At 39.1% G+C, this 22022-nt stretch overlaps 2 protein-coding genes across 4 annotated transcripts in view; both read left to right on the plus strand.

The window, feature by feature from the left end:
- Positions 1–7070, plus strand: part of LOC121866063 (high-affinity choline transporter 1-like) — a 43481-nt gene extending 36411 nt beyond the window's left edge. Inside the window, exons 11-13 of the mRNA XM_042365659.1 lie at positions 4495–4625; positions 5061–5235; positions 5418–7070. Of these exons, the coding sequence (XP_042221593.1) occupies positions 4495–4625; positions 5061–5235; positions 5418–5610 (499 nt within the window). The 3' untranslated portion in view covers positions 5611–7070. The remainder of the gene's footprint in view (positions 1–4494; positions 4626–5060; positions 5236–5417) is intronic.
- Positions 7071–10201: 3131 nt separating this feature from the next.
- Positions 10202–22022, plus strand: part of LOC121866064 (muskelin-like) — a 39405-nt gene continuing 27584 nt past the window's right edge. For 2 of the 3 annotated variants that reach the window (XM_042365660.1, XM_042365662.1), the window contains exons 1-5: positions 10202–10288; positions 14021–14090; positions 14266–14408; positions 15762–15861; positions 18705–18803. In XM_042365660.1, coding sequence (XP_042221594.1) covers positions 10203–10288; positions 14021–14090; positions 14266–14408; positions 15762–15861; positions 18705–18803 — 498 coding nt within the window. In that variant the 5' untranslated portion in view covers position 10202. Of the gene's footprint in view, positions 10289–13837; positions 13897–14020; positions 14091–14265; positions 14409–15761; positions 15862–18704; positions 18804–22022 lie in introns of those variants that run through there. The other variant, XM_042365663.1, reaches the window with a different exon arrangement.

Consider the following 22022-nt stretch of genomic DNA (forward strand, 5'->3'; position numbering starts at 1 on the left):
AATTTGAGAGAAGGAATGGGATATATCTGATGGCCACCGAAGCTAAAGGCGGCCATGACGAGGGAAGGAGGCCAGTGGCCTGTGTAAGATCCCCCTATTGTTCTTGAGAGTCTTGCCAAGGGCTATTTTGAAGCCCAGTACTGTTATCGATTCCGCAAATTTGAGTTGGTACAGACTGTTCCCTACATTTATCACCCCCTGTGTGAAGTATTGCCTTATATTCATCCTGCATGACACCTTGGCGAGCTTGAAGCTGTGTTCCCTCATGTTGGTGATGCGTGACTTCACGAAAAATTGGTCTGGATTTGTCTTTCATCCTTTTCAAGATTTGGAATGCCTCTACGAGATCCGCTCTAGTGTGTCTTGTCTCAACAGTTGGTAGTCCTAAATTCAGTCTACTTGAATGATCAAGATGATACAGTATAGTTCAGGAATCGTCTTAGTTGTTTTGTGTTGGATCTTTTCCAGGGATGTCATATATTTCGGAAGTCACGGAAGCAAATTGATGAAGTGTACTGGTTGACCTGTCTGTTTTGTCCTCTATCATGCAAAATTAAGATCGCCAAATTCTTTTCCTGTTATGGCACTCATTCATAGCCTTCACCAAGTCACGTCCTGGTCTTGTACTTATCCTGAACCTGCACCAAGTCACGTCCTGGTCTTGTACTCAACGTGAGCCTGTACCAAGTCACTTCCTGGTTTTGTACTTACCCTGAACCTGCACCAAGTCACTTCCTGGTTTACTACTTACCCTGAACCTGCACCAAGTCACTTCCTGGTTTACTACTTACCCTGTACCTTACACCAAGTCACTTCCTGGTTTTGTACTTACCCTGAACCTGGAACAAGATTACCTGGTCTGGTATTTACTTACTGCAATTACCCATAGCCTACAACAAGGTCACCTCCTGATCTGATACTTACCCAATAAGGTTTATTAAAAGACAGTGACCCAATCACCCACCCTGCATGACCCACCTAAGCTTCCCCGTCTCCCACCAGTCAGACTCAAGACTTAACCAACTAATGTTTTGCTCGTGTCCTTTTAACGGTGTCTGGCGTCACGTCAGTCGTGTGTCCACCCTTCGTTATGTTACTCCAGTACACACATACTGTACATTTTCTTAACCGTACACACACAAGACGTCATACCAGACTTACGTGAAACGATAGACGAGCTTTACAAAACATCTTTATATATTTTTGTCTGACGAAGGAACTAACAAGTGCCTTAGTCTGTCAAACTCCAGGATTATTATTTTTTTTGTTGAGAAGTTCATAAGAAAAATTGTAAGTGATGGAATGGTGACGAGTAAGTGAAGTCTGTGAGACTGAACAGCGTGAGTGACGTTGCTCAGTAAGTGTGACGTCACCATTCCTTCACCAGTAAGAGTTGTGGGAGCTCTGAGTCACTGCGCTGGGTCAGAGATCACTGCGCCAGTCACACCCCGCCCGTGAAGGTTAACCTTCATCACACTCACCACGTCCTTAAATAAATCACTCCACATAGTCCTGACTTAGCGTGAAGCCATAGCATCAAAGATTGGTTTTCCTTGCAGTCTAATTAACTTCAACAGCACATAAACCACGGCATAAAAACCCATTTTCCTTAAAGCCTTATAATTGCCTTATCTTAATGTTATGGTGGCAACACACAGGCAGGAAAATGCAAAATGCACGAGGTGGTGAAGATGAAGTAAGGGAGTGCGTGGTGGTGTGTGTTGGTAGGCGGGGCTGGCGCAGGACCTGGTCACATGAGCAGTTCAGTGACCCAGCTGAGCTTGGTTAAAAACTTGTGGTGTGTGTTTCCGTATGTTTCAGCCCGGGCAGCGGTGAACACCGTGCCGGGTGACCACCAACCCGCCGCGACAAGAGCCCCGTCACTCAAGCTGCCGGCTAGGTCTTGCAGCCACTGCTGCGGCATTTGTATTCGCACTTGAGCCGTTGGTTGTACGTTCATGACCACCCTAACGTCACCATCACCCAATCCTCGCCAGAAACACCCGTTGTATCACTGCTGCCATACATCGACTTCTTAAGTCAACTCAGTTCATGTCATTCATGTCATGCCATTGTGACATGTGAACCATTCATACCATATCAAGACTCGCATCATTCACCATCATTCCTCGTAGACACTTCCTATAATCACTCATATATTCATAAATGTCGCACTCTTGCACATCTCAGCTTCTCTCGGCCACACAAACTAGACCTCAGAGGTCCTGAAACCTCTTCAAAACACTTCCTCTCTACTGTATTTTTGTTCACTCATACCATTCAATAATTGAATGGACACTGTTCTTACAGATTAAACTGTCACACTCTCAACAGATACTCCTATAACTACATCAGTTAGCCCTTACCATTCATGCATCTTTACACACATGGCTCTCTCCTGGTTAAGTAGAGTGCCATCCCTCCTCACTTCTCCTGCCAGCAAGCAACTGTCACTTTCCATGACACTATCATGGTCCTGTCACGCCTCTTGATATTACCATGGCTCTATCACGTCGTATCATGTTTCCATAGCACCAACACTCATGTCATATCGATCAGCACCTCAGTCATGTCATCTCCCGGGGCATCTCGTGTTCTCAGGCGACAATACTCTGATGTGCAGTTGTGTTGCTTCATCCTTCTGATTGGCTTCATCTGCCACTACAAGTGTTCCCCTGATGCAGCTCCTGCCAGTGGTCAGCTGAACATATATGGCTTATGAAGTTACTTACGATTCCCCAAGGCATTCATTCACCTGTGACTAGATTACCTTTCTAAACTTACCAACTAAATTCAGTTCATAGTTCAATTTATAGCTTAGAATAATGTTTGGAGATATTTTTCACTAAATTTACCGAGTGGATGTGACTTTAGAATATGAAAACTAGCTAAGAATACATGTGAACAAATAATCATCATAAAGTTTATAGAATACTGTCTCTTATCTTACATGGCCATTATCTACGTTTAGGGTAGAGTACACGGTGCAGAAGCTTCCGTAAATAATTTAGGGGTTAGGGATAGCCAAAAACAGTGTTCGTATCATTTAGTAAAGTAGCTGTGTGTTGGCTAGACCATGACGTAGGTGAAACACTCGCTACCTACCCAGTACATACATATTCTAGATTGTGGTAAAATAATAAGCAAAATTTAGGTAGAAGGACGAAGCAGAAAATAGGAAAAGAAAGATTAAAAGAAAAACGAGAAAAGATGGTGTTTGAGAGTAATGTGAGGATGACCATTGTTGCAAGAATATTATGATAATGATAATATTCAGTAAAATTGTCTTACAGTTTTACAATTGGATAGGCATGCATACAAACCAGACAGTAAGATAGATCTGCATAGATATAGACAATGTGCAGGTAGGCCGTATAGCGAGACAGTGCAGGTAAACAAGAATAGTAAACCGTATGAGGTAACTTGACCAAGAATAGAAGACAAAGTTATCAGGTGTTTATATCCAGGACGGTTATGATAACTCTTAAAAGACCTTCAATAGTGCATATACAGTAGTTAAGCTCAGAGATGATAAGGTAGGCTACTACATACAGAACTTAGGGATCCTGAGTCTAACACAAGTTGGTAGAGGAAGATATCAGAGCAACCACCACTACTACTACTACTACAGGTCAGCTTAGAGCACTCACCACCACTACTACTACAGGTCAGCTTAGAGCACCCACCACCACCACTACTACAGGTCAGCTTAGAGCACCCACCACCACCACTACTACTACAGGTCAGCTTAGAGCACTCACCACCACTACTACTACAGGTCAGCTTAGAGCACCCACCACCACTACTACTACAGGTCAGCTTAGAGCACCCACCACCACTACTACTACAGGTCAGCTTAGAGCACCCACCACCACCACTACTACTACAGGTCAGCTTAAGGTTTTACATATTATTATCATTCAGTTGGTGTAGTTTAGGTAGGTGTTTCTGACACGCTGTAGTAACGAGAACAGTATTGGATAACTTGGGGAATTCGTTCTATAATATTTTTTTTATTTATTTATATATTATTTGTGAATAGTGATCTCTTGTTTGTCATGAGTCACTGATGATTTTGTTGCTGCCACATTTAGCTCATCCTGTAGAATATTCAACTAGTAGAGAGTGACAAATGTATTGTTGTCTTTCCACTGTATATCTTTTCTCTATTGTTAATATCGAGAAGAAAAAAATTACAGTTTCGCATTTGCTTTAACATTTACCTCATATTTGTCTTCCCTGTATCCCTTGTACTTCCTTATAATAGGTTTTTAAAAATTCAATTCTGACTCATTGATTGTACAAATAGCTGACCTTGTGTTTACCTTATCATCTGTATATGTCTTCCTTAAATCTATATAGCTAAGCATCATTAAACGTCCATAATCACTTTTTTCTGTGTTGGCATTTTTTTTTTTTACGTTTTTTTTACCTCTTTACACTTCAACTCCATTTCAAGGTCTTAATGGGATTTATTTTTCTGTTTGTCTACAGTAAGTTGTGTGGAGATCTTGTTTACGTGATCCTATTTCCTCAACTCCTGATGGTGGTCCATTTCCGGGAGTACGTCAATACTTACGGCTCCTTCATCGCCTTCTGCCTTGGCTTCTTGGTACGACTCTTAGGTAAGACTTGTAAACGTCTTTATTTGCCTTGTCGTGTGTCTTAACTGCTTCAGAGTGAAACATTTATTTAATAGGACTATATGGAGAGGAAAGTCCATTATGTCAAGGGTTCTTTAGATTTGAAGTGACGGCCCACCACTATCTAACGAACAATATTGGTATGAAAGTCCGTTATATCGAGGATCCATTAGATGTGAACCCCTTTTAACGTATTATATATAGAGAGAAGTCCATTATATGGAGGTTTCACTTTACAGCTGACACCTAGATAACACTGTTGCATCTCTCACCTACAATAGAAGAGAGAGAAACAGTAGTAAAGTGCACGAGTAAATGGTTGACTCGTTTTGGGCTGGAAAAATATGTCTTGCCAAATAACATGTGATTATGATTGACTTTTCTTGGACGATTATAATTTTGTCTCTATTACCTCAGGTGGAGAGCCGTACATAGGTGTGCCGGCGACCATTCACTACCCCTTCTATGATGAGGTGCTGGGCCAACAGAACTTCCCCTTCAGGACGGTGGCGATGTCCGTGTCTCTCATGAGCCTCATTGTGGCCTCTGCCATCGCCAAGGCCATCTTCACGCGCGGCCTCCTGCCTGCCAGGTAACCCACCACTCCTGCTCATGCTTAACAAACATTACCATTCATAAGTCATCAGCAAGTGAGGCTCCTAAAAAATTGCTCAGTCATCGCAAGGAATAACTTAACTTAGGCTGTACATACAAAGAAAATCCTACCTTTCATTTCTTGCTCTCACGAATTAATTAATTAATTCCTGGTCTCAGGTACGACTTCTGTCGGTGCTTCGATCTTGGCCCTAAAAACAAGGATGAATCAGAGGAGCTTGCCAATGGATCCCTGAAGGTCAATGGTCTGGTGATTCCAAACAAGGAAGACCCTTCCCCCCTGAGGGCGGCGGAGGTGAAGCTGTACAAGCCTCAGCAGGCGGGAGAGCAGCAGCCTGTAGGGCAGGTTTGAGGTCGCCAGTATATCGCCAGACTACTGGAGGTGCACCGGCTGAGGCCACTCTTAAACACAAACGCTGAAGTCTTATCTACCGACAACAAACATTATTACTGTATGCTCGTTACTTGACGCTGTAAATCGTCTTCGCATATGTATCTTTACATTCAAAGATTTACCAAATGAACCCAATCGGATGGAAATTCTTTGTCGTGTTTACTTGATATCTGTTGTGTTTGTGTTTGTGTTTATGTGCTTCATCAGCTAAAGTCTTTAATCATATTCACGAAATCATTTCATACACTTAATAACAACTAATGGTAACTTCATAAAATTGTACTTCCTGTACTGTATACTGTACCATACTGTAGGTTCCCTGTATTTCTGTGTTGAACAAATAAGGTCTTTAAACGCTTATACTAAGTTTAAACACTAGACAACAAATACCATAAAGGAACTGAGGAAGATACTTTATATTTTCAGATTTCATTTATTTTGTATGTGTTATTTTGTTGTTATGACCTATTTTGTGTATTCGTACAATATCCATCTTATTGACTGAAGACTAAACACTTAGATGGTACTAGAATAGTGGACGCATAGTTTACTTTGATTGTCTTTCATCCAAGTTTGTAGGTAATGAAAAAAATTGACGCGTTTTTTTTTTTTTTTAATACAGAATCACTTTATTTGTTGTCTCTGTTGGGCCGAAGTGATAAGGGATCAATCAAACTTGCAGTGGAGTCTGTGCGCTCAAATACGGGTGCGTTTAAAGATGTGTGTCCTGGGTGCGTTCATTCACTAATGGGTTCCAGAATTGGGTCCCTTCTGAGGTGGATGTGTTTAGAAGAGTACAAGTGAAGAGGGATGAGCCTAAGCTACGCTCAAAGTCTAATATTTTCTAAAGTATGCCTAAATCTGGATGGTGTGGAAGGTGCAGTGTTCAGAGATGAGAGGAAGTGTGTGTGAAGTTGCTGATATAGATAAGTATAACCCGTAGGCAATATGTGTCTTGCCAAGTAGTGAATTTTATATATATATGATATTCATTCTGTCCAGATGGCTTGAGGAGGTATTTTTATAGTAGAATTCCATTGTCGGGTGAGGTAGTGTTAATGGCAAGTAGTGTTCAGCAAGTGGTTCCAGGAGAAGGGAAGCCTAGTATGTATAATATTACCCGTCAGATTCATATTTGGGATGCCTATGAGGTGCAATTATGTAAAAGTTTATGTAATCATCACCAGCCTCGGGTATTTCATGTAACCCAGCTGATAAAAGTGTAAATTTGTGTAGAATTATCCTCAACTGTCTTTATCACTAGACGAGTTACATATGAATCGTAAAGTGGAATAATCCCTATCTTTGAGCGACCACCTGTTAAACAAATATATATAATAATGGTACCGTATTATGTATTTTTATTACTTTTAACTATTTGTACCGAGATATTTCGGTTATAAATTACGATGCAACGATAGTGTGTTTAATTATCCACTGTTGTCAGCAGTATACATAATATCATAAAGATAATGAAACAAAATGGTGTATTCATTCCCTAATATTTTCACTTCATAACATAGGTATTGAAATGTAGCTGTTAAGCGAATCAATTTTGGTATTGCAAAAAAAAATATTGTAGTGATCGTAGTTTAGATTGTTTCTATGTGAACTTGACTTGAAACTCAAAAAAATAAAAATCGAATAATACTGTACATAAGAATCTACTATCATACACTACATCTAAACTCACATAAAAAATTATTTTGAGATTTTCACATTTGACACAACAACATTGTTTAGAGAACTGTCACTACTATATAAATTATCGTGTTAGGTTCCAACACTGAAAATATAGAGTACAACAAACAAGACTTAGAATTGATTAAACACTATATTATTTACAAATAATAATTCAATTTTCAATTTCAATTGTTTATTCCTTGATAGAGGAAGCGGGATCCTAGTGCTGTCACTAGGTACCCCTGTACAATGACACCAGAAGCATCTGGCAAGTGTGAAAAGTATATACAGTATAAATATTATAAAGGGGCTTACTAAAGCCTAAGGAAGGAAGGATGTTCCTTTAACACATAACCAATATTATTTACAAAATATCTGGCCAGTATTGGGAGGATCATCGTGTCTCCGTCAGGGGGTCGTGGAGTGGTGGTCCAGCAGGCGTCACGGAAGCGTTGTGTGTGGGGACATCTTAGGAGGTAGTGAATAAGGGTGCGGCTGTCGGGTCTTCTGCATAACGCACAAGAGCGTTGCTCAGGGGATGTGGGGATACCAATCTCCCAAGCAAAGTCATACCCAATGATGATACGGGCAGCAATCACGTCCCCCTTCCGCGACCCTTTCCCGTAGACGTACGAGAGGTCAGGAAGTTTACGGAGGACATCGTACCATGTGGGCGGGGAGTCCAGGGGGATGGCTGCTTCCCGAGCTTCTCTCTGTTTGCGGCGGATTTGGGTCCTAATCTGTAAGAGTGTTCGAGGAACAACGTAGTCAGGTGTGGCCTTGTTGCAGCCAGTCTTGGCAAGGTCATCTGCTGCCTCATTCCCCAAGATACCGACATGACTGGGTATCCATAGGAATGTCACAGGGCGGCCTGCATCCTGAAGTGTGGATGTTAACCCTCAAATAATAATTGCTGTAAAACATGCAATAAAGTTACAAGATATACGAGAGAAGAACGAGAGGTGTAACTACCCTTTTGATAATTGATAATAAAAAGAAAACGAGTGGGGTGAAAATCCAACAGGTAGCAGCAATTCTTTCCATGTACTGTACACGCCCCCCCCCCCCCAGGACATAAACTAAATAAATAAACTGAATAAAATTAATAATTTTTGTCAGAACACTTGGTCGTAATTGTGTCCCAAATTCAGTTTCCTATCTTAAAAAGTGCCTGAGATATTGCCTGGACTACCAACCAACCAACCAATCGCCTGGAGAGTGAATGGAGGAAGGGAAGGGAAGGGAAAGTGTAAAAACATAGTATTCAGTAAGTGAGCGAAGATGGCTATTCCGTGGATTCAGTCAAACATGGTCGGACTCCTTGATAAAGGTATTTACTTTTACTTTACTTTATCCTCTTTGCAAGCGGTCATTTCACTTGCCGGTAGAGAGGTCAGTCGGTTCTCTGTTATGCACTGCTGGGAAGCATTGGACAAGTACGGTACCTAATGGCCACCCGAACTAGAGGTGTCCATGACGAGGGAAGGAGACCAGTGGCCTGTGTAGGATCCCTCCATTGTTTTTGATCAAGAGCTATTTTGAAACTCAGGAGTATTTTTGCTTCCACAGCTTGAGCTAGTAGACTGTTCCAAAGGTCTACCACCTTCTGTGTGAGGAAGTTTTCCTTTTGTTCGTCCTGCATGACACCGCCACCTTGGCCGTAGGAACGAAAAATGGAACTCAATATGTGCAAGTGTTAACTAAGTACAGTTTTAAAGGAACTCCACTCGGTATTTCAGGAGTTTACAACTTTTATTCCAAAGAAGTTAGCCCTGACAGTTTTATTTATTATCTCACTGCTTATTTACCCGTTGGAGTGGTTGATCTACCTAGTGTTAATACAGGAGGAAACCTGTGATGTTTGGTAGGGTCACGTTATTGGATAAACACCCTTCTCAAATGTGTACGGGCTCGAACCCTTGAAATATTGGTGAGACATACGTATGTTACGCTGTACTTGTTGCTTCTATCTTTAACCTGAGGATGTGACCGCCAGTGGTGTTGTCACCGAGAGCTCCAGATACGAACACTTGGCGGTAGTACTATACTTTCTGGCAATGAAGTAAAAATTTACAATAAACAATGGGGTACTGCCCCTCCCCCCCATCCATTAAGGAGGCAAATTAACAAAAGAATACCGAGAAGTTAATTCTGACAGTTTTCTGTACTGATAGCTTGTTTTAATTTAAACCTGTTTCAATTCAATTCAAACTGTTGATGTACTTTACACACCTCTACTACTGAATCACGAACCCCGAGATTCAGACTTGTGAATCCGAAGCATTTGTGGACAGACTAATGCATCAGTGTCTACTGCTTTGGATTCACGGGAACCTCGGGGTTTGTGATTCAGGAGGAGAGGAGACAGAACTTTTGCGGTTGACTGTACAGTTGCAACTAAAATTCTATTAAGTCCCCTCTTGTCAAGTGTAGACTAAGCTTGGTAGTACAACATAAAGTTCGGGTCCTGCTTATCCCGAACACACGTGGTAAGAATGTTGTCAGTGTGACTCTCACTACCACACATCACAGGTTTCCTCCTGGTACACCGGTTGCCTCCAGTGCAGTGGTCGACCGTCCGAACGACTAGTAAGCTGATAAGTGGTGAAACGATAAATAATAAAAAAATCTTTATCTCTACTGTTTTAGAAACATTTGGGTGGGGTCAACGCCCTTGCCGGAGATCAAATGGATTAAACGTATATTAGTCATATGAATGAGATCCCACGTTAAAGTAATTAATACAAATTGCAGATCAATAATGTAGTATGGTTGAAGTGTAACGTAGCAAGTTTAAGTTTGCCGCCACAGCAAAGGAGCAGATTCGAACGCCGCCACCAAACAGCTGTTCCCGAATCATAACAACAATGGCAGAGGCAGCTAGTGACAACACGCAACCTCTTAAGTATTCTATCCATAAATTCTCAACTTATTCTTCCAACTATGTCCCAGAGTAAGTGAATTATCACGAGGAGTTTGAGTATGAAATTTGTGAGTGAAATGACCTTTTGGAAAAACTCTAGATCTGAAATATAGTAGCAGTAGTGTGGTTCTTTAAATCTATCAAACTTTCTTTTATTACTAGAAAATAAGTAAAATTTATGAGATTGCATTAATTGTAGGTCCTTATCCCTCATATATATAATGCATATATGTTTTCGTAAATTAACATGACAGGTTGATACTAAAGTTTTTGTAACTAGGTTAGCAAAGTGTTTTACCTTATTTCCTGGGCGTGCTGCTGTTGGGAATAAATAAATTGCATAATAATAATAAGTTATGATAAAGATGCAGGAGACAGTTAGCACCAGAAGGACTTTATGGAATTGCACCAAATTTTCAGATGGTGTTTGGATGAAACCGAGTAATAAAATAAAAATGAGAACACTGTACTATTTTTTTCTGTTTAGCCTATCCTTTGATCATAAATTACTTGTTAGTGAGTAGGGCATGAAAGAAGAGGGAAGTAACGGAGTATAAACACTACGAAAACGGAACATGTGGCAGGGGTTTCATGCCTACGTCCTTTCTAGGCAAAGAAATAAAATCTTTACCGTAATTATGGTGCCGTTGGATTGCCCTTGGCGACCATGTTTTGGCTCGCATCATCTGACTTATGGGAGTATCTGCGGACTTTGTTTACATGTCAAGAAATGAACAATTATCTCATCGGGCGTATTGATTACAGTATTATGTATATTATGTATGTTGTTTGGTTGATAATAAGTAAGAAAATCGAACCAACAATGCACAGGTTAGGAAGTTAGATGAGATTAGGTAGGTTAGGTAATAGGTTCTGTGCATTCTCGCTTCCATTTTCTTGTTCAGTATCATGCAGTTAGTATCTAGAAATTTTGGTTCATTTCCATAAGTTATTTCTGGTGGTAACTGTCTCCTTCACCTTTGTCCAGACACTTATCTTAATTTTCGTGGTAATGGTCAAGATCACACTCTACTATGGGTAGACCTTGTTGACATGTGGTGTACATCTTTTGGATGATGATTTCCAAAATATAAGCTATTACACATACACTTATCACATACCACAGACTAATATTAGCAACAGATCCTTCTTTTACAAGTGCCAAAGCTTACCATTGAGGTGTCTAGGTATTGGCAGTTAAGCACGGGACTCTGGCCAAACAAGTGATATGTTGTGCGTGGGAATTTTCAAATATCCATTTTTTTTCTTGTTATTACTCTTCTTATTATGAATTTTAAAAAGTTAGTAGCTATTATTGGAGAATTGGAATTAAAATATATATATATATATATATATATATATATATATATATATATATATATATATATATATATATATATATATATATATATATATATATATATATATATATATATATATATATATATATATGTATATATCTATCCTCGAGTATTCTTGAAAGTGCTACAAAGAATTACTGTGAAATATGGATTACAATACAGTATATATCAATCTATGTACAGTATTTCAATAGGATATACATACAGTACAGGGTTTGGAACTGGAGCCCAAAAAAATATACCCAAAATTGATTCAACACCTTCAATACTTCATTTGGCTAATGTCAGATGATATTATACAGGACCGAGAGAACCTCCGTACACAAGAGATTAAGATAGTTTCACCCGACCAGACCCACTGCCAGACTACCTCGATGAAAGACCAACTCACATCACACCATCCATCTCATTCTCATTGGCAGCCTCGCTAGCAGACAACTCTCCTCATAACCTTGATAGTCATGCTTCCCTGGGAACTGAAATGAAACATTTTATAAATATTTAATGCTTTTCTAAGAAAAAAAAAAAATGTGATTGATTTTAAACATGTAAAAAAAGAAATTAAATATTTTTCATGAATATTTAATCTAAAAACACTTTCTTTTCATTCACCTGGAGAAATGGGTGGAAAGAATGAGGTGATCGTCCTCTGCTTTTGGTCGTGGATCAGCTTATCTAGGATTGATTTATTGTGGTAATTGCATCCTATGAGTTATCTGTAGGTGCAAGTGTGGCTTTTCTTTGCGAGACACCAGTGCTGTCATCTAGTGAGACGTATGGAAAATTTTACTTGTCTATTTGATAATATATATTGGACAGTAATATTCCAAATAACTGGAACAATTGTGTTCAAGAGATTTCGGGGTATTGAGACGAATCCTTATCCCTGGAAAAAATCACATTTTTATGGAATTTTTCTGGGCATTGGTGAATGTTGGAGTCTAAACTATGCTTCTGGCACAGAGCACCATTGCTAGGGAAGCTTAACTGCAGTCAGACAGCCACAGAGCTGTATTAATTTAACCAAACACTATTGTACAGGTACATTATAGTAAATAAACTTAACATACTACTGTACTGTATACACTATAGTACTGTACTTACCAGCAGATGCTGTCTTCTTGAGCTTGTGGTGCAGGGAAACCAAGTGGTGATATGATGATACAGGATGGCCTGCCTTTGTCCTGTACCATCTACTGTAGAAGGTGTTGCTAACTGTTACTCTCCTTGCATGAAGAAGGGATTGTACAGTTGCCAGCAAAAGTCCTCCCACAAACTTGCTTTACAGGGCTGTGGGAGAACTTTTGCTGGTAACTGTACATGTGCTGTATACTGTATGTATACCCTCTACACATTAGCCTACAGTTGGCATCACTGTTCACCCTGCTCTGTACAGTACTGTATGTACGATACTTTCACAATTTCTGAATGTACAGTGTATGTAACTGTACAGTACTGTAATCACTTTTCAAGTCTTAATATATACAGTAATCTACAGTTCCGAACAACACATCGTATGTGAAAACAGCAGTGAGCGAGCAAACAAACTTGTACAATGGCAACAGACAATGAACTAAGAGTGCATCATGATGCTAGAGTTTGAGGGAATAGACTGCGAGATACATCAGCTAATCATAGACATCCTAAGCATTCACTTCAGTACACTATGTGTTTTTGTGATTATGATATGGATGATGCAATACACGCTAGTCGGAGTTGTCCTCTGCTCTCTTCCCGGGAGGGTTACCATCACTACTGTTCAAATTATTTTACCTAAAATTTTACCATTTTTCTGTGGGTGAATGAGTTGAACTGTTAAAGCTTGGGCAGTCAGCGGACTAGTCAAATTTATGTAGACACTGTCATTATGACTCGTAAAGCAATTTTTTTTTTTTTTTACATTTTATCTATATGCAGTAGTATTAATCAATCTTTACTCATTGTTAGTGCATCAGCTAATGAGTCATAAACAATATGCACACATTGTCATGTTTATTGTTATTTATTTTTTATTATACCAATCAATATAGATTTTTAATATGTAGTTTTGTAGAGAAACTGGAGGTAAATTAGAGAATTGTACAATACAAATTATGTTCAATATATAACCTTTCAAAATTGTAGGCTCTACTTACAAGGTCTCTCACTTTCACATGAGGCAAAATTACTACTCGCCTGTCGGGCTAGTGATTTTTTAATCTGGCTTGCCCTAAGGATTTTCCACTCGCTGCAGGCGAGCGGGCGAGTATGATTCGGCAGCCCTGCTGATTCAACTGGGTAAGAAACTGCTGTTTGCAACAAAATATAATTTGGCCTTGATTGTGTGGAGTTTACCAAATGGTTTTGGCAGTATGACTGTACTGTGCATTCATACTTTAATTCCTTATTTTTGAATTTCCAGAAATATCCTCGAAGACAAGCCAAATGACCAGGCATCTCGGTGGTCATCTGATTCTAACAACCCTCCACAGGTAAGACCTGTGCATAAAGATTGTGCCATAAACACACAAAAAGCACTCTGTGTGTGTATGAGTGAGAGAGAGTACAGTCTGTTTGCTTGTACTGTAGTGTTTTTATTTCACTTTTTATACTTGTCTTCATCACTCTCCCTTCTTTTTAAACTGACAAGACCTTTCTCTTTTCCAGTTCCTTATCTTGAAGCTAGAACAACCTGCTGTTCTCAAGACCATAACCTTCGGCAAGTATGAAAAAACTCACGTATGCAATATTAAGAAATTCCGTGTATATGGTGGACTCTCAGATGACAACATGATACTCTTACTGGAAAGGTACAGTAAATTTAGGAATTGTGTTTATAAGAAGATACTGTAGTTATTCCTTATATATTCAAGATTTTAGCTGTTGAAAATATATATTTAGTCGATGAGAAGATTGCTTATATACAAGTTATCAGTTGCTGTGTTGGGAACTAATTACTGTATATAACTTTTCATGTAGCTCTGGTGACTCATGTAGTCAACAGATCCATGGCTTAACCCACATAAGTGTGGAAAATGGCTGTAAAATCTTGATGATATGTGATGAAAACCTCAAGTTTCCCTGGGCCTAAAGATGTGATTGGAATGTTATTTTATTATCATCACCATATTACATCCACTCTCTACACTTGTGAGAGTTAACTGTGATTAACTGATGTCAGCTGTCCATAGCCTCTCTCATCAAGTTCTTATCTCTGAGGTAATTTCTCACAACCTCTCCCCTGTCATTCTTGGCCTGCCCGTGGCTCTCCCCTACACAGACAAACCCATGAATCTAGACCCAAATGGTCTTCTCCACATCACCTGAACCATCTCAGCCTACCTTGTGCAAAACCTCTCCAATGCTCTCAATACCCAGGTGCCCTCTTATCTTTGAATGGAGTTTCTTATCTATCAACATCTCGTTACACATCCAGCATCATTGTTATTCATTTCATTCAAGCCTATGTCTGCCATCCTCTTTAACTGCCCATGTTTCACTATCATGCATCACACTTGTCATACCAGTGCATACAACTTTTTTTTCAATAGTCACTAGATTCTTACCTACTAATAACTTAGAACCAGAATTCTTACACTTCTAACACCTTCTCCATCCACTTTTCAGGCATGAAAATCCCTACACCACCTGACCCAGAATCATTACCGATCCTGAAGATTTAGCACCTCTCGTTCTAACCAGTAATCAATTTGGTCATCTTCCTTTTCATCTAGTTTTTTGTACACAGCATTCATCCATCATTCTATGGCTCAGTGTGTTAATAACCTCACTTGATCTGATCTTCCCCGATTAGTACCAACATTCAAACTTCCAACTCTAAATCCAACTACATCAGGTTCCTCCACTTTGCTTTCTCACTGTTTCCTTTGGTAGACACAGTTTTTAGGTGATTCATGTGTAACATGTTTGCTTTGGATCATTGGTTTTACTGTCACATTTGAGTAGTGTTTGGAGATGGGTATTGACGAGAGTGGTGAAACATGAATTGAGTATACAGTACAGTGTTTGCAGATTCAGCTGGATTTGCTTTGTGATTCTGTACATAGTTAGGGAAATCTTTTAGAGCTGTGTTGAGAATGGTGGATTGATATTAGTTACTGTAGTGAATAATTGTAAACTGTTATTTCTCTTTATTTTTTCAGTGGTTTGAAGAATGATACAGTTCCTGAGACATTCCTATTAAAACACACAGTCTCAGGTCACCAGTTTCCCGTCCGATTTGTAAAGATTGTTCCACTCCAGGTAAGTTCAGGACTGACTCTACAAGACTTCATAATTTTCCACATTTTATTCAATACTGTATACTAAAGGTACACATCTTTTCCAGAAAAAAGTTTGACCTCATCAGGAGAAAGGTATTTTAAGTCTTTTTGTTTTCACTTATGTGAATGATGTGAACTTCGTTGGCAACCTTTGTGCCAAACTATTGCAGCGCATTAAACCTCTCAGAGCCCTTGTTGGTAAGAGCTATGGAATTAACATCACCTATGCTCGTACTTTCTATCTTCACTTCATTCCATCTGTAGTTGATTATCATGCTCTTCATCTTTTAACTAACAACTCAACAGCCTGGCGGTAGTACAAAATGAAGCCATGCGCATCATTCTAGGATGCCCCAAATCTACCAGAATTGTAAACATGAGGAAAGATCTCGGACTGCCCTCCTTATCTGAGAGGATAGCTCTACTTAATACCATATTTTGTGTCAAAGTTTTGAAGAACAATGGTCCCCAAACTACAGCTCAAACTGAGTTGATGTTCTATCTAAGTAAAGCCGACTATTTCGCTAACCTTCCACAAAAGACTCTCTTTGGGGCTTGGCTTCATGAAAGTGTTGCAGATCTCTTGAAACTGAATTTCCCAATCACCCCAGACGAACCCATTAATGCCATTCCTCCTTAGCTGGATATATCACTTCCTATTAATTACACTCCTGTTAATAGTAAGCAAATGTTAAACACCAATGTGGTGAGATGTGTTACACAAGAAACTATTAACAGTCACATAGAGAGTATTAAATCAAGTGAATGTTATGCTTTTACTGATGGTTCTGTGCAGACAAACACAGGTAGAACGGGTTGTGCATTTGTAATATATAAAGAAAAGGAGATGATAGTGTCAAACATGCAAAGGCTGAACAACTGGGCCAGCACAACACAAACTGAACTAATGGGAATCTACTTAGCTACAGACTACCTTAAAGAAAATGGAGGTGGGGTGATATTTTGTGACTCCCAAAGTGCTTTGAAACCAATGACCAGTCTGTCAGGCTCTATTTCTAAAGTTGTTTGTGATATTAACCCTTTGGCCCCGGGTGATGTTCCAGAACGTCTGACCAGTGCGCCTCGGGTGACGTTCCAGAATGTCCGCCTATTTCCCGCCATATTTATATTTTTATTTATTTTTATTATTTTGGGAAAAGTTAATTTTTTTCTCGATTTATCCCCATGAGGGGAGGGGGGGACTGCCAGCAGCACCCTAACCTGGGGCTTAAGGGTTAAAAGAAATGTGATAACTACTAAGGAGAACAACTTTTGTACAGTACAGTATAGTCTGGTTTTACGCGGATATTTTTTGCGCGGAAGGCCATTTACGAGGCACCTGTCAGAAGAGATAATTATTATTTATACGGTAAATTCCATCATGTACTCGGCAAGCAGCAGGGTGAGGTGCTGGGCGCTGACGTCAGACTCGCGCCGGGAATGTTGCAGACTGTGATTGGGCCACGTATCCTTACCACCCACACAGCCCTCTGCCGCGCGCTGTGATTGGTCTAGGCATCCTTGCCACCCCTGCCACCCACGCTCTCCGCGTAAAACCAGACTATACTGTATTGAATTTGTGTGGATTCCGTGCCATGTTGGAATTAGGTATTATGACTGTGCTGATAGACTGGCCAATGAGGCATGTAAGAAAGAATATGTGGACCATGACCTTGGCCTGTCCAATGCTGTACTTAAAAACATTCAAGTCAAAATCATGAACTCCGATCTAGAAGAACTGAGAAATGCAGAGAGACCTGGTAGTTGTAGCATTAGTAAATCTGACAAATTTTGTGACAAGAGGTACCAGTATGGCCAGCATAAGGACAGAACCAGACAATGTGATCTAGTCATGGCTAGAATTAGGCTAGGGTACAGACACATCTAGCAAGTTAGTGACGCTGTACCCATACCGGAATACTCAGCATGTAAACTTTGTGATAAACCTTTAAAGCATACACTTGAACACTATATTATTGAATGTGACACTGTCAAAGACTTCAGGCCACCTGGCTTTTTGTATCATGAACTATGTAAATACTACATTGAATCAGGTGTGCTTGAGGACATTCTTGCTGTTTATCCCAAATTTACTAGCCCACACTGATTAGTCCTCAAATAGAATATGACTTCTACTGTATATGAACTAATGTCCTGCGTGGCAGTGAACAGTGATATCACCCACATGACTCTGAGCTATGTATACTGTTAATGAATATGATCTATTCTTTTGTGTTTGAACCTCTCCTGCATGGCAGTGAGAAGTGATAGCACCATCAGTGCCAAGACCTGACTGAATTACTCAGAATAGGCAAACTGTACTCCAAACTTTGCTAATAAATTTGTTAACCGTAAATGACTCCTCCCTGGCTTAACTATCTCTTATAATCCCTTTGTATTGATTGGAAATAGTTTTAATTTGTTTGATTTAATTAGCAGTTGAATGTGTATAAGTTGCTGACAAAGGGATCCAGCACAAGTCATAATGATGAGGCCTTGTTATGGGGAGACATCTGTGTTGTTTCATTTAGAATTTATTCACTGGAAGATTGAGTTAAGGCCTAGATATAAATACACTAAATTTCTGATATTTTTTTGAGAAGTTTGTTCAGTAGAAGACCGTGATGAAGTTAACATACGAGTAGATTTATCTGATTTTACTTGGAAACTTTGCTCAGTCATGTGATGAGGTGTAGATATGTGTGGTGAGTAAGATCATGATTTTACTGATAATTTTGTTAAGAAGAAAATAATTAAGTTCATGTTTAGGCCTAGGTACAAATACGGTACAGTATTTATTTATAATATTATCCTTTGTTTCAGTCATGGGGATCTACATTCAACTTTAGTATTTGGCATGTGGGCCTCCGTGGTTGTGATGACTGGACGGTGGTGCAGAAGTGTATCAACTGGTATACAACAGTGAGTACTTCTGCCATATATCAAGTGTTTAATTAAAATATTATATGGCAAATTACGTGTGTGTGTGTGTGTGTGTGTGTGTGTGTGCGCGTGTTCAACAGGGTATATAAAAGAAGAAATTGGAAGAAATATGTAAAAAATTAAGAATTTAAGTATAGGCAGTCCCATTTTATGGCTAAGTGAATGAGCTGTGTGATCTGATAGATTTAACACCATTAAGTGGCCCTTGATAAGCTTAGAAGGAGAAGAGCTAGTATAAAGACCATGCATGCCCAATGAGTGAAGGAGAATGGGTAAAGACTGATTGATAAAATGAAGAAAGTAATGGCTGTTGGTGGCTCTGGTGTAGTGACAAAAATGTTGAAAGCATCAGAGGAGTTTGGTGTGATGATATAAAGGAAAACATGTTGTAGTTGAACATGAAAACTACAAGATTCTGAAACTGTTGGATAATTTATTAAATCCTCTGCTTGGAACCAGCCAAATCAGCTGATTGCGGCAGGCTATGTACCAGCTGATTCGGTTGCAAGCTCAAATTTTGCGCCCTTGACATCATTGGCTTGGTTTCCTTTCATTGGTAAGAGTTCACATCAGTTGCTGAGGGCTCTAGAGCTGTAATTAGCTGTGATTGTCAACAATTCACTGCCATCTTGGGTGAAAAACTGAATATTATTGTCTGGAATGCAAAAAGCATGGGAACTGATGATCGTGGTAGGTTTGGATGATTGCGTAGTGCTATGGACAAAAACTGCACAAAACTGCATGTCCATAGTGAAATATGATTGAAAGTGATTTTTGTGTTGGGAAACATAGGTTTGGATGTAATTTTAGGCTAAAAACTGACATAAAACTTGCAAGCGTCAATGGAGTCTAAATTATCAGCCTACATGTAAGAAAAACACATAGAAATTTTGCAAATAGACATGTGTATACAGTACTGTACTGTATACTTTTTTAAATACTGTACTATATGGATATGATTAGGTGTCGAAGTGACATTACTGACAATATCTGAAGGAAAAAAGTATGTTTCAATGTGAACTACACTATAGTACAGTCAGGCCAGGCCGGTGGTGTGTGATGATATTTGTAAGAGGAATTATTAAATATAAATGATCAAAATGCTTAGAAAATGCATTTTAGTGAGTACAGTATACTATGAATACATGTATAGCCTAGTGCCACTGGCATATATGGGGAGGATATGGTTGAATGTCTTCCCCCATTTATTACATAACCATGGCAAAAAATGAACAGTTTACGTACATTGTATGTCGTGTTATAGATGAAAAATTTTCTGTACAGAAAAAAATATAGCAGTTGACATAATTATTTAAACAAATAAAACAGTCAACAAATTCCAATCAGTGATTTTTAAAAACAGACTCTGCTCTGAATAATTTATTGGATTTTGATGACAAGAAAAGGTATTTATAGTGACATTATAATTACAAGGTATTTCATATTTAAAGATGAAAGATTCTTTCTCTACAGAAAAAAATGGCTTTTGACATAATGATTTATACAAATAGAACAGGAAATTTGTCTGTTACTTCGCTTCATAACAGCAACATATACAGTGGTCCCTCGGTTAACGAGCACAATCCGTTCTAGAAGGTTGCTCGTTAACTGAAAAACTCGTTAACCGAAACCATTGTTTCAATGGGTTTTGGGGTAATTGGTTCCAGCTCACCGAAAATTGCCTAAATTCAACAAAAAAGGTAGAAAAGTACACTTACTTTGAGGTGTGTATGTAGAAGGCTCCTGGATGATGATGATGATGGTGGGAATTAGAATGGGGGTGGAGGAGAAGGGAGAAGAGAAGGCATTGGGGTGGAAGAGAAGTCACCCCATGGCGCCATTTCACCCATAAAATTTTAGTTCTCTTGGTGTAATTCCAGATTATTTTCCTTAAATCAACACTGCACTGCATTATATATTGTCAATATGTAAAATAAATTTCAAAATGACCAATAATTTGCTTGCAAACACAGAAGAAAAGCATTTAGATGAAGAGAGTCTCAAGCAAGATGTTACCTCCACTGAAAAGACACAATGACTGACGCCTGTATGGCGTGTTGAGAGGATGGATGGCGTGCGTAAAACTAGTTTCATTAGCTTCAATTATGTTCAATAATTGTTAAAATGACTTAAAAATATAATTTTAAACTTTTAAAATTATTGAATAGTATAAACTTCTTGATATTTGCTAAAATGGTAAGGAATTTAAGCCCTAGAACCGATTACTGTATTGGCGGACTAATACTACAGCTGGTGGACCGCCAAATGCAGGCAAAAACATGTTCAGGTCAGCTCGTAAGAAACTCGTTAATCGAGGGATTGCTCGTTAACCGAATTTAAGAATCTTATGGAAGGTAACTCATTAACCGAAATCTCGTTAACCGAGGCGCTCATTAACCGAGGGACCACTGTATTGTACTTTCCAGTTGGAGATTTTTGAAAATGGTCTTCTTTGAATAATTTATTTGATTTTAATGACTATGATAATATGTCTAACAGTAGACTAGAGGGGAAGCAGTTAGGCCGAATGTTTCCTCAGGTTACTTTATAAAAATTCTGTTTACAGGAAATATATGAGAATGCTCAACTAAAGATCAGAAGAAACCAAGTAGTCAGGGTACAGGAAGATGAGGAATTCCAAGTAATGTACCCCCACTAAAAAATTATTCGGCACCCTCATGGCGTGATACAACATGACATGGGTGCCGAATAATTTTTTAGTGGGTGTACCAGTCCTCCCACTAATAGGGGCATGTGGCAAACTAACTGTAAATAATGTTAACATAGTGCATGATGTAGCTTTAAACAGTACTGTACTACTAACCCAGAGAGAACAAATTCTTAAGCAACACAACATTAGATTGATTCTACTATCCCTCTAGACTCAGTCTTTCAGGAGGATAATAATAGAAACCAGACATCATTGGAATTAGTGAGTCCTGGGGTCAAAAAGATGTGTTTTGGGGTGAATTTTACTTACCACAAGAGGTGGTGGTGTACTACTATGTCAAGGAGCACCTGGCAGTAAGCAGTAATATTGAGCTAAATGAAATGAGATCATCCAAATCTGTTTGGTGTAATTTAATAGCACAAAATAAAAGCAAGTTGATAGTAGGTGTGTGCTATGGGGTTGACTCCGCCTTGGAGGAGGAAGTAGCAGTTCTTTGTAGATTTTTCCAGACAGCATTCAGAGTACAA

The sequence above is a fragment of the Homarus americanus genome, unplaced genomic scaffold (assembly GCF_018991925.1).
Source record: "Homarus americanus isolate GMGI-L3 unplaced genomic scaffold, GMGI_Hamer_2.0 scaffold4854, whole genome shotgun sequence".
NCBI classification, from domain to species: Eukaryota; Metazoa; Arthropoda; class Malacostraca; order Decapoda; family Nephropidae; genus Homarus; species Homarus americanus.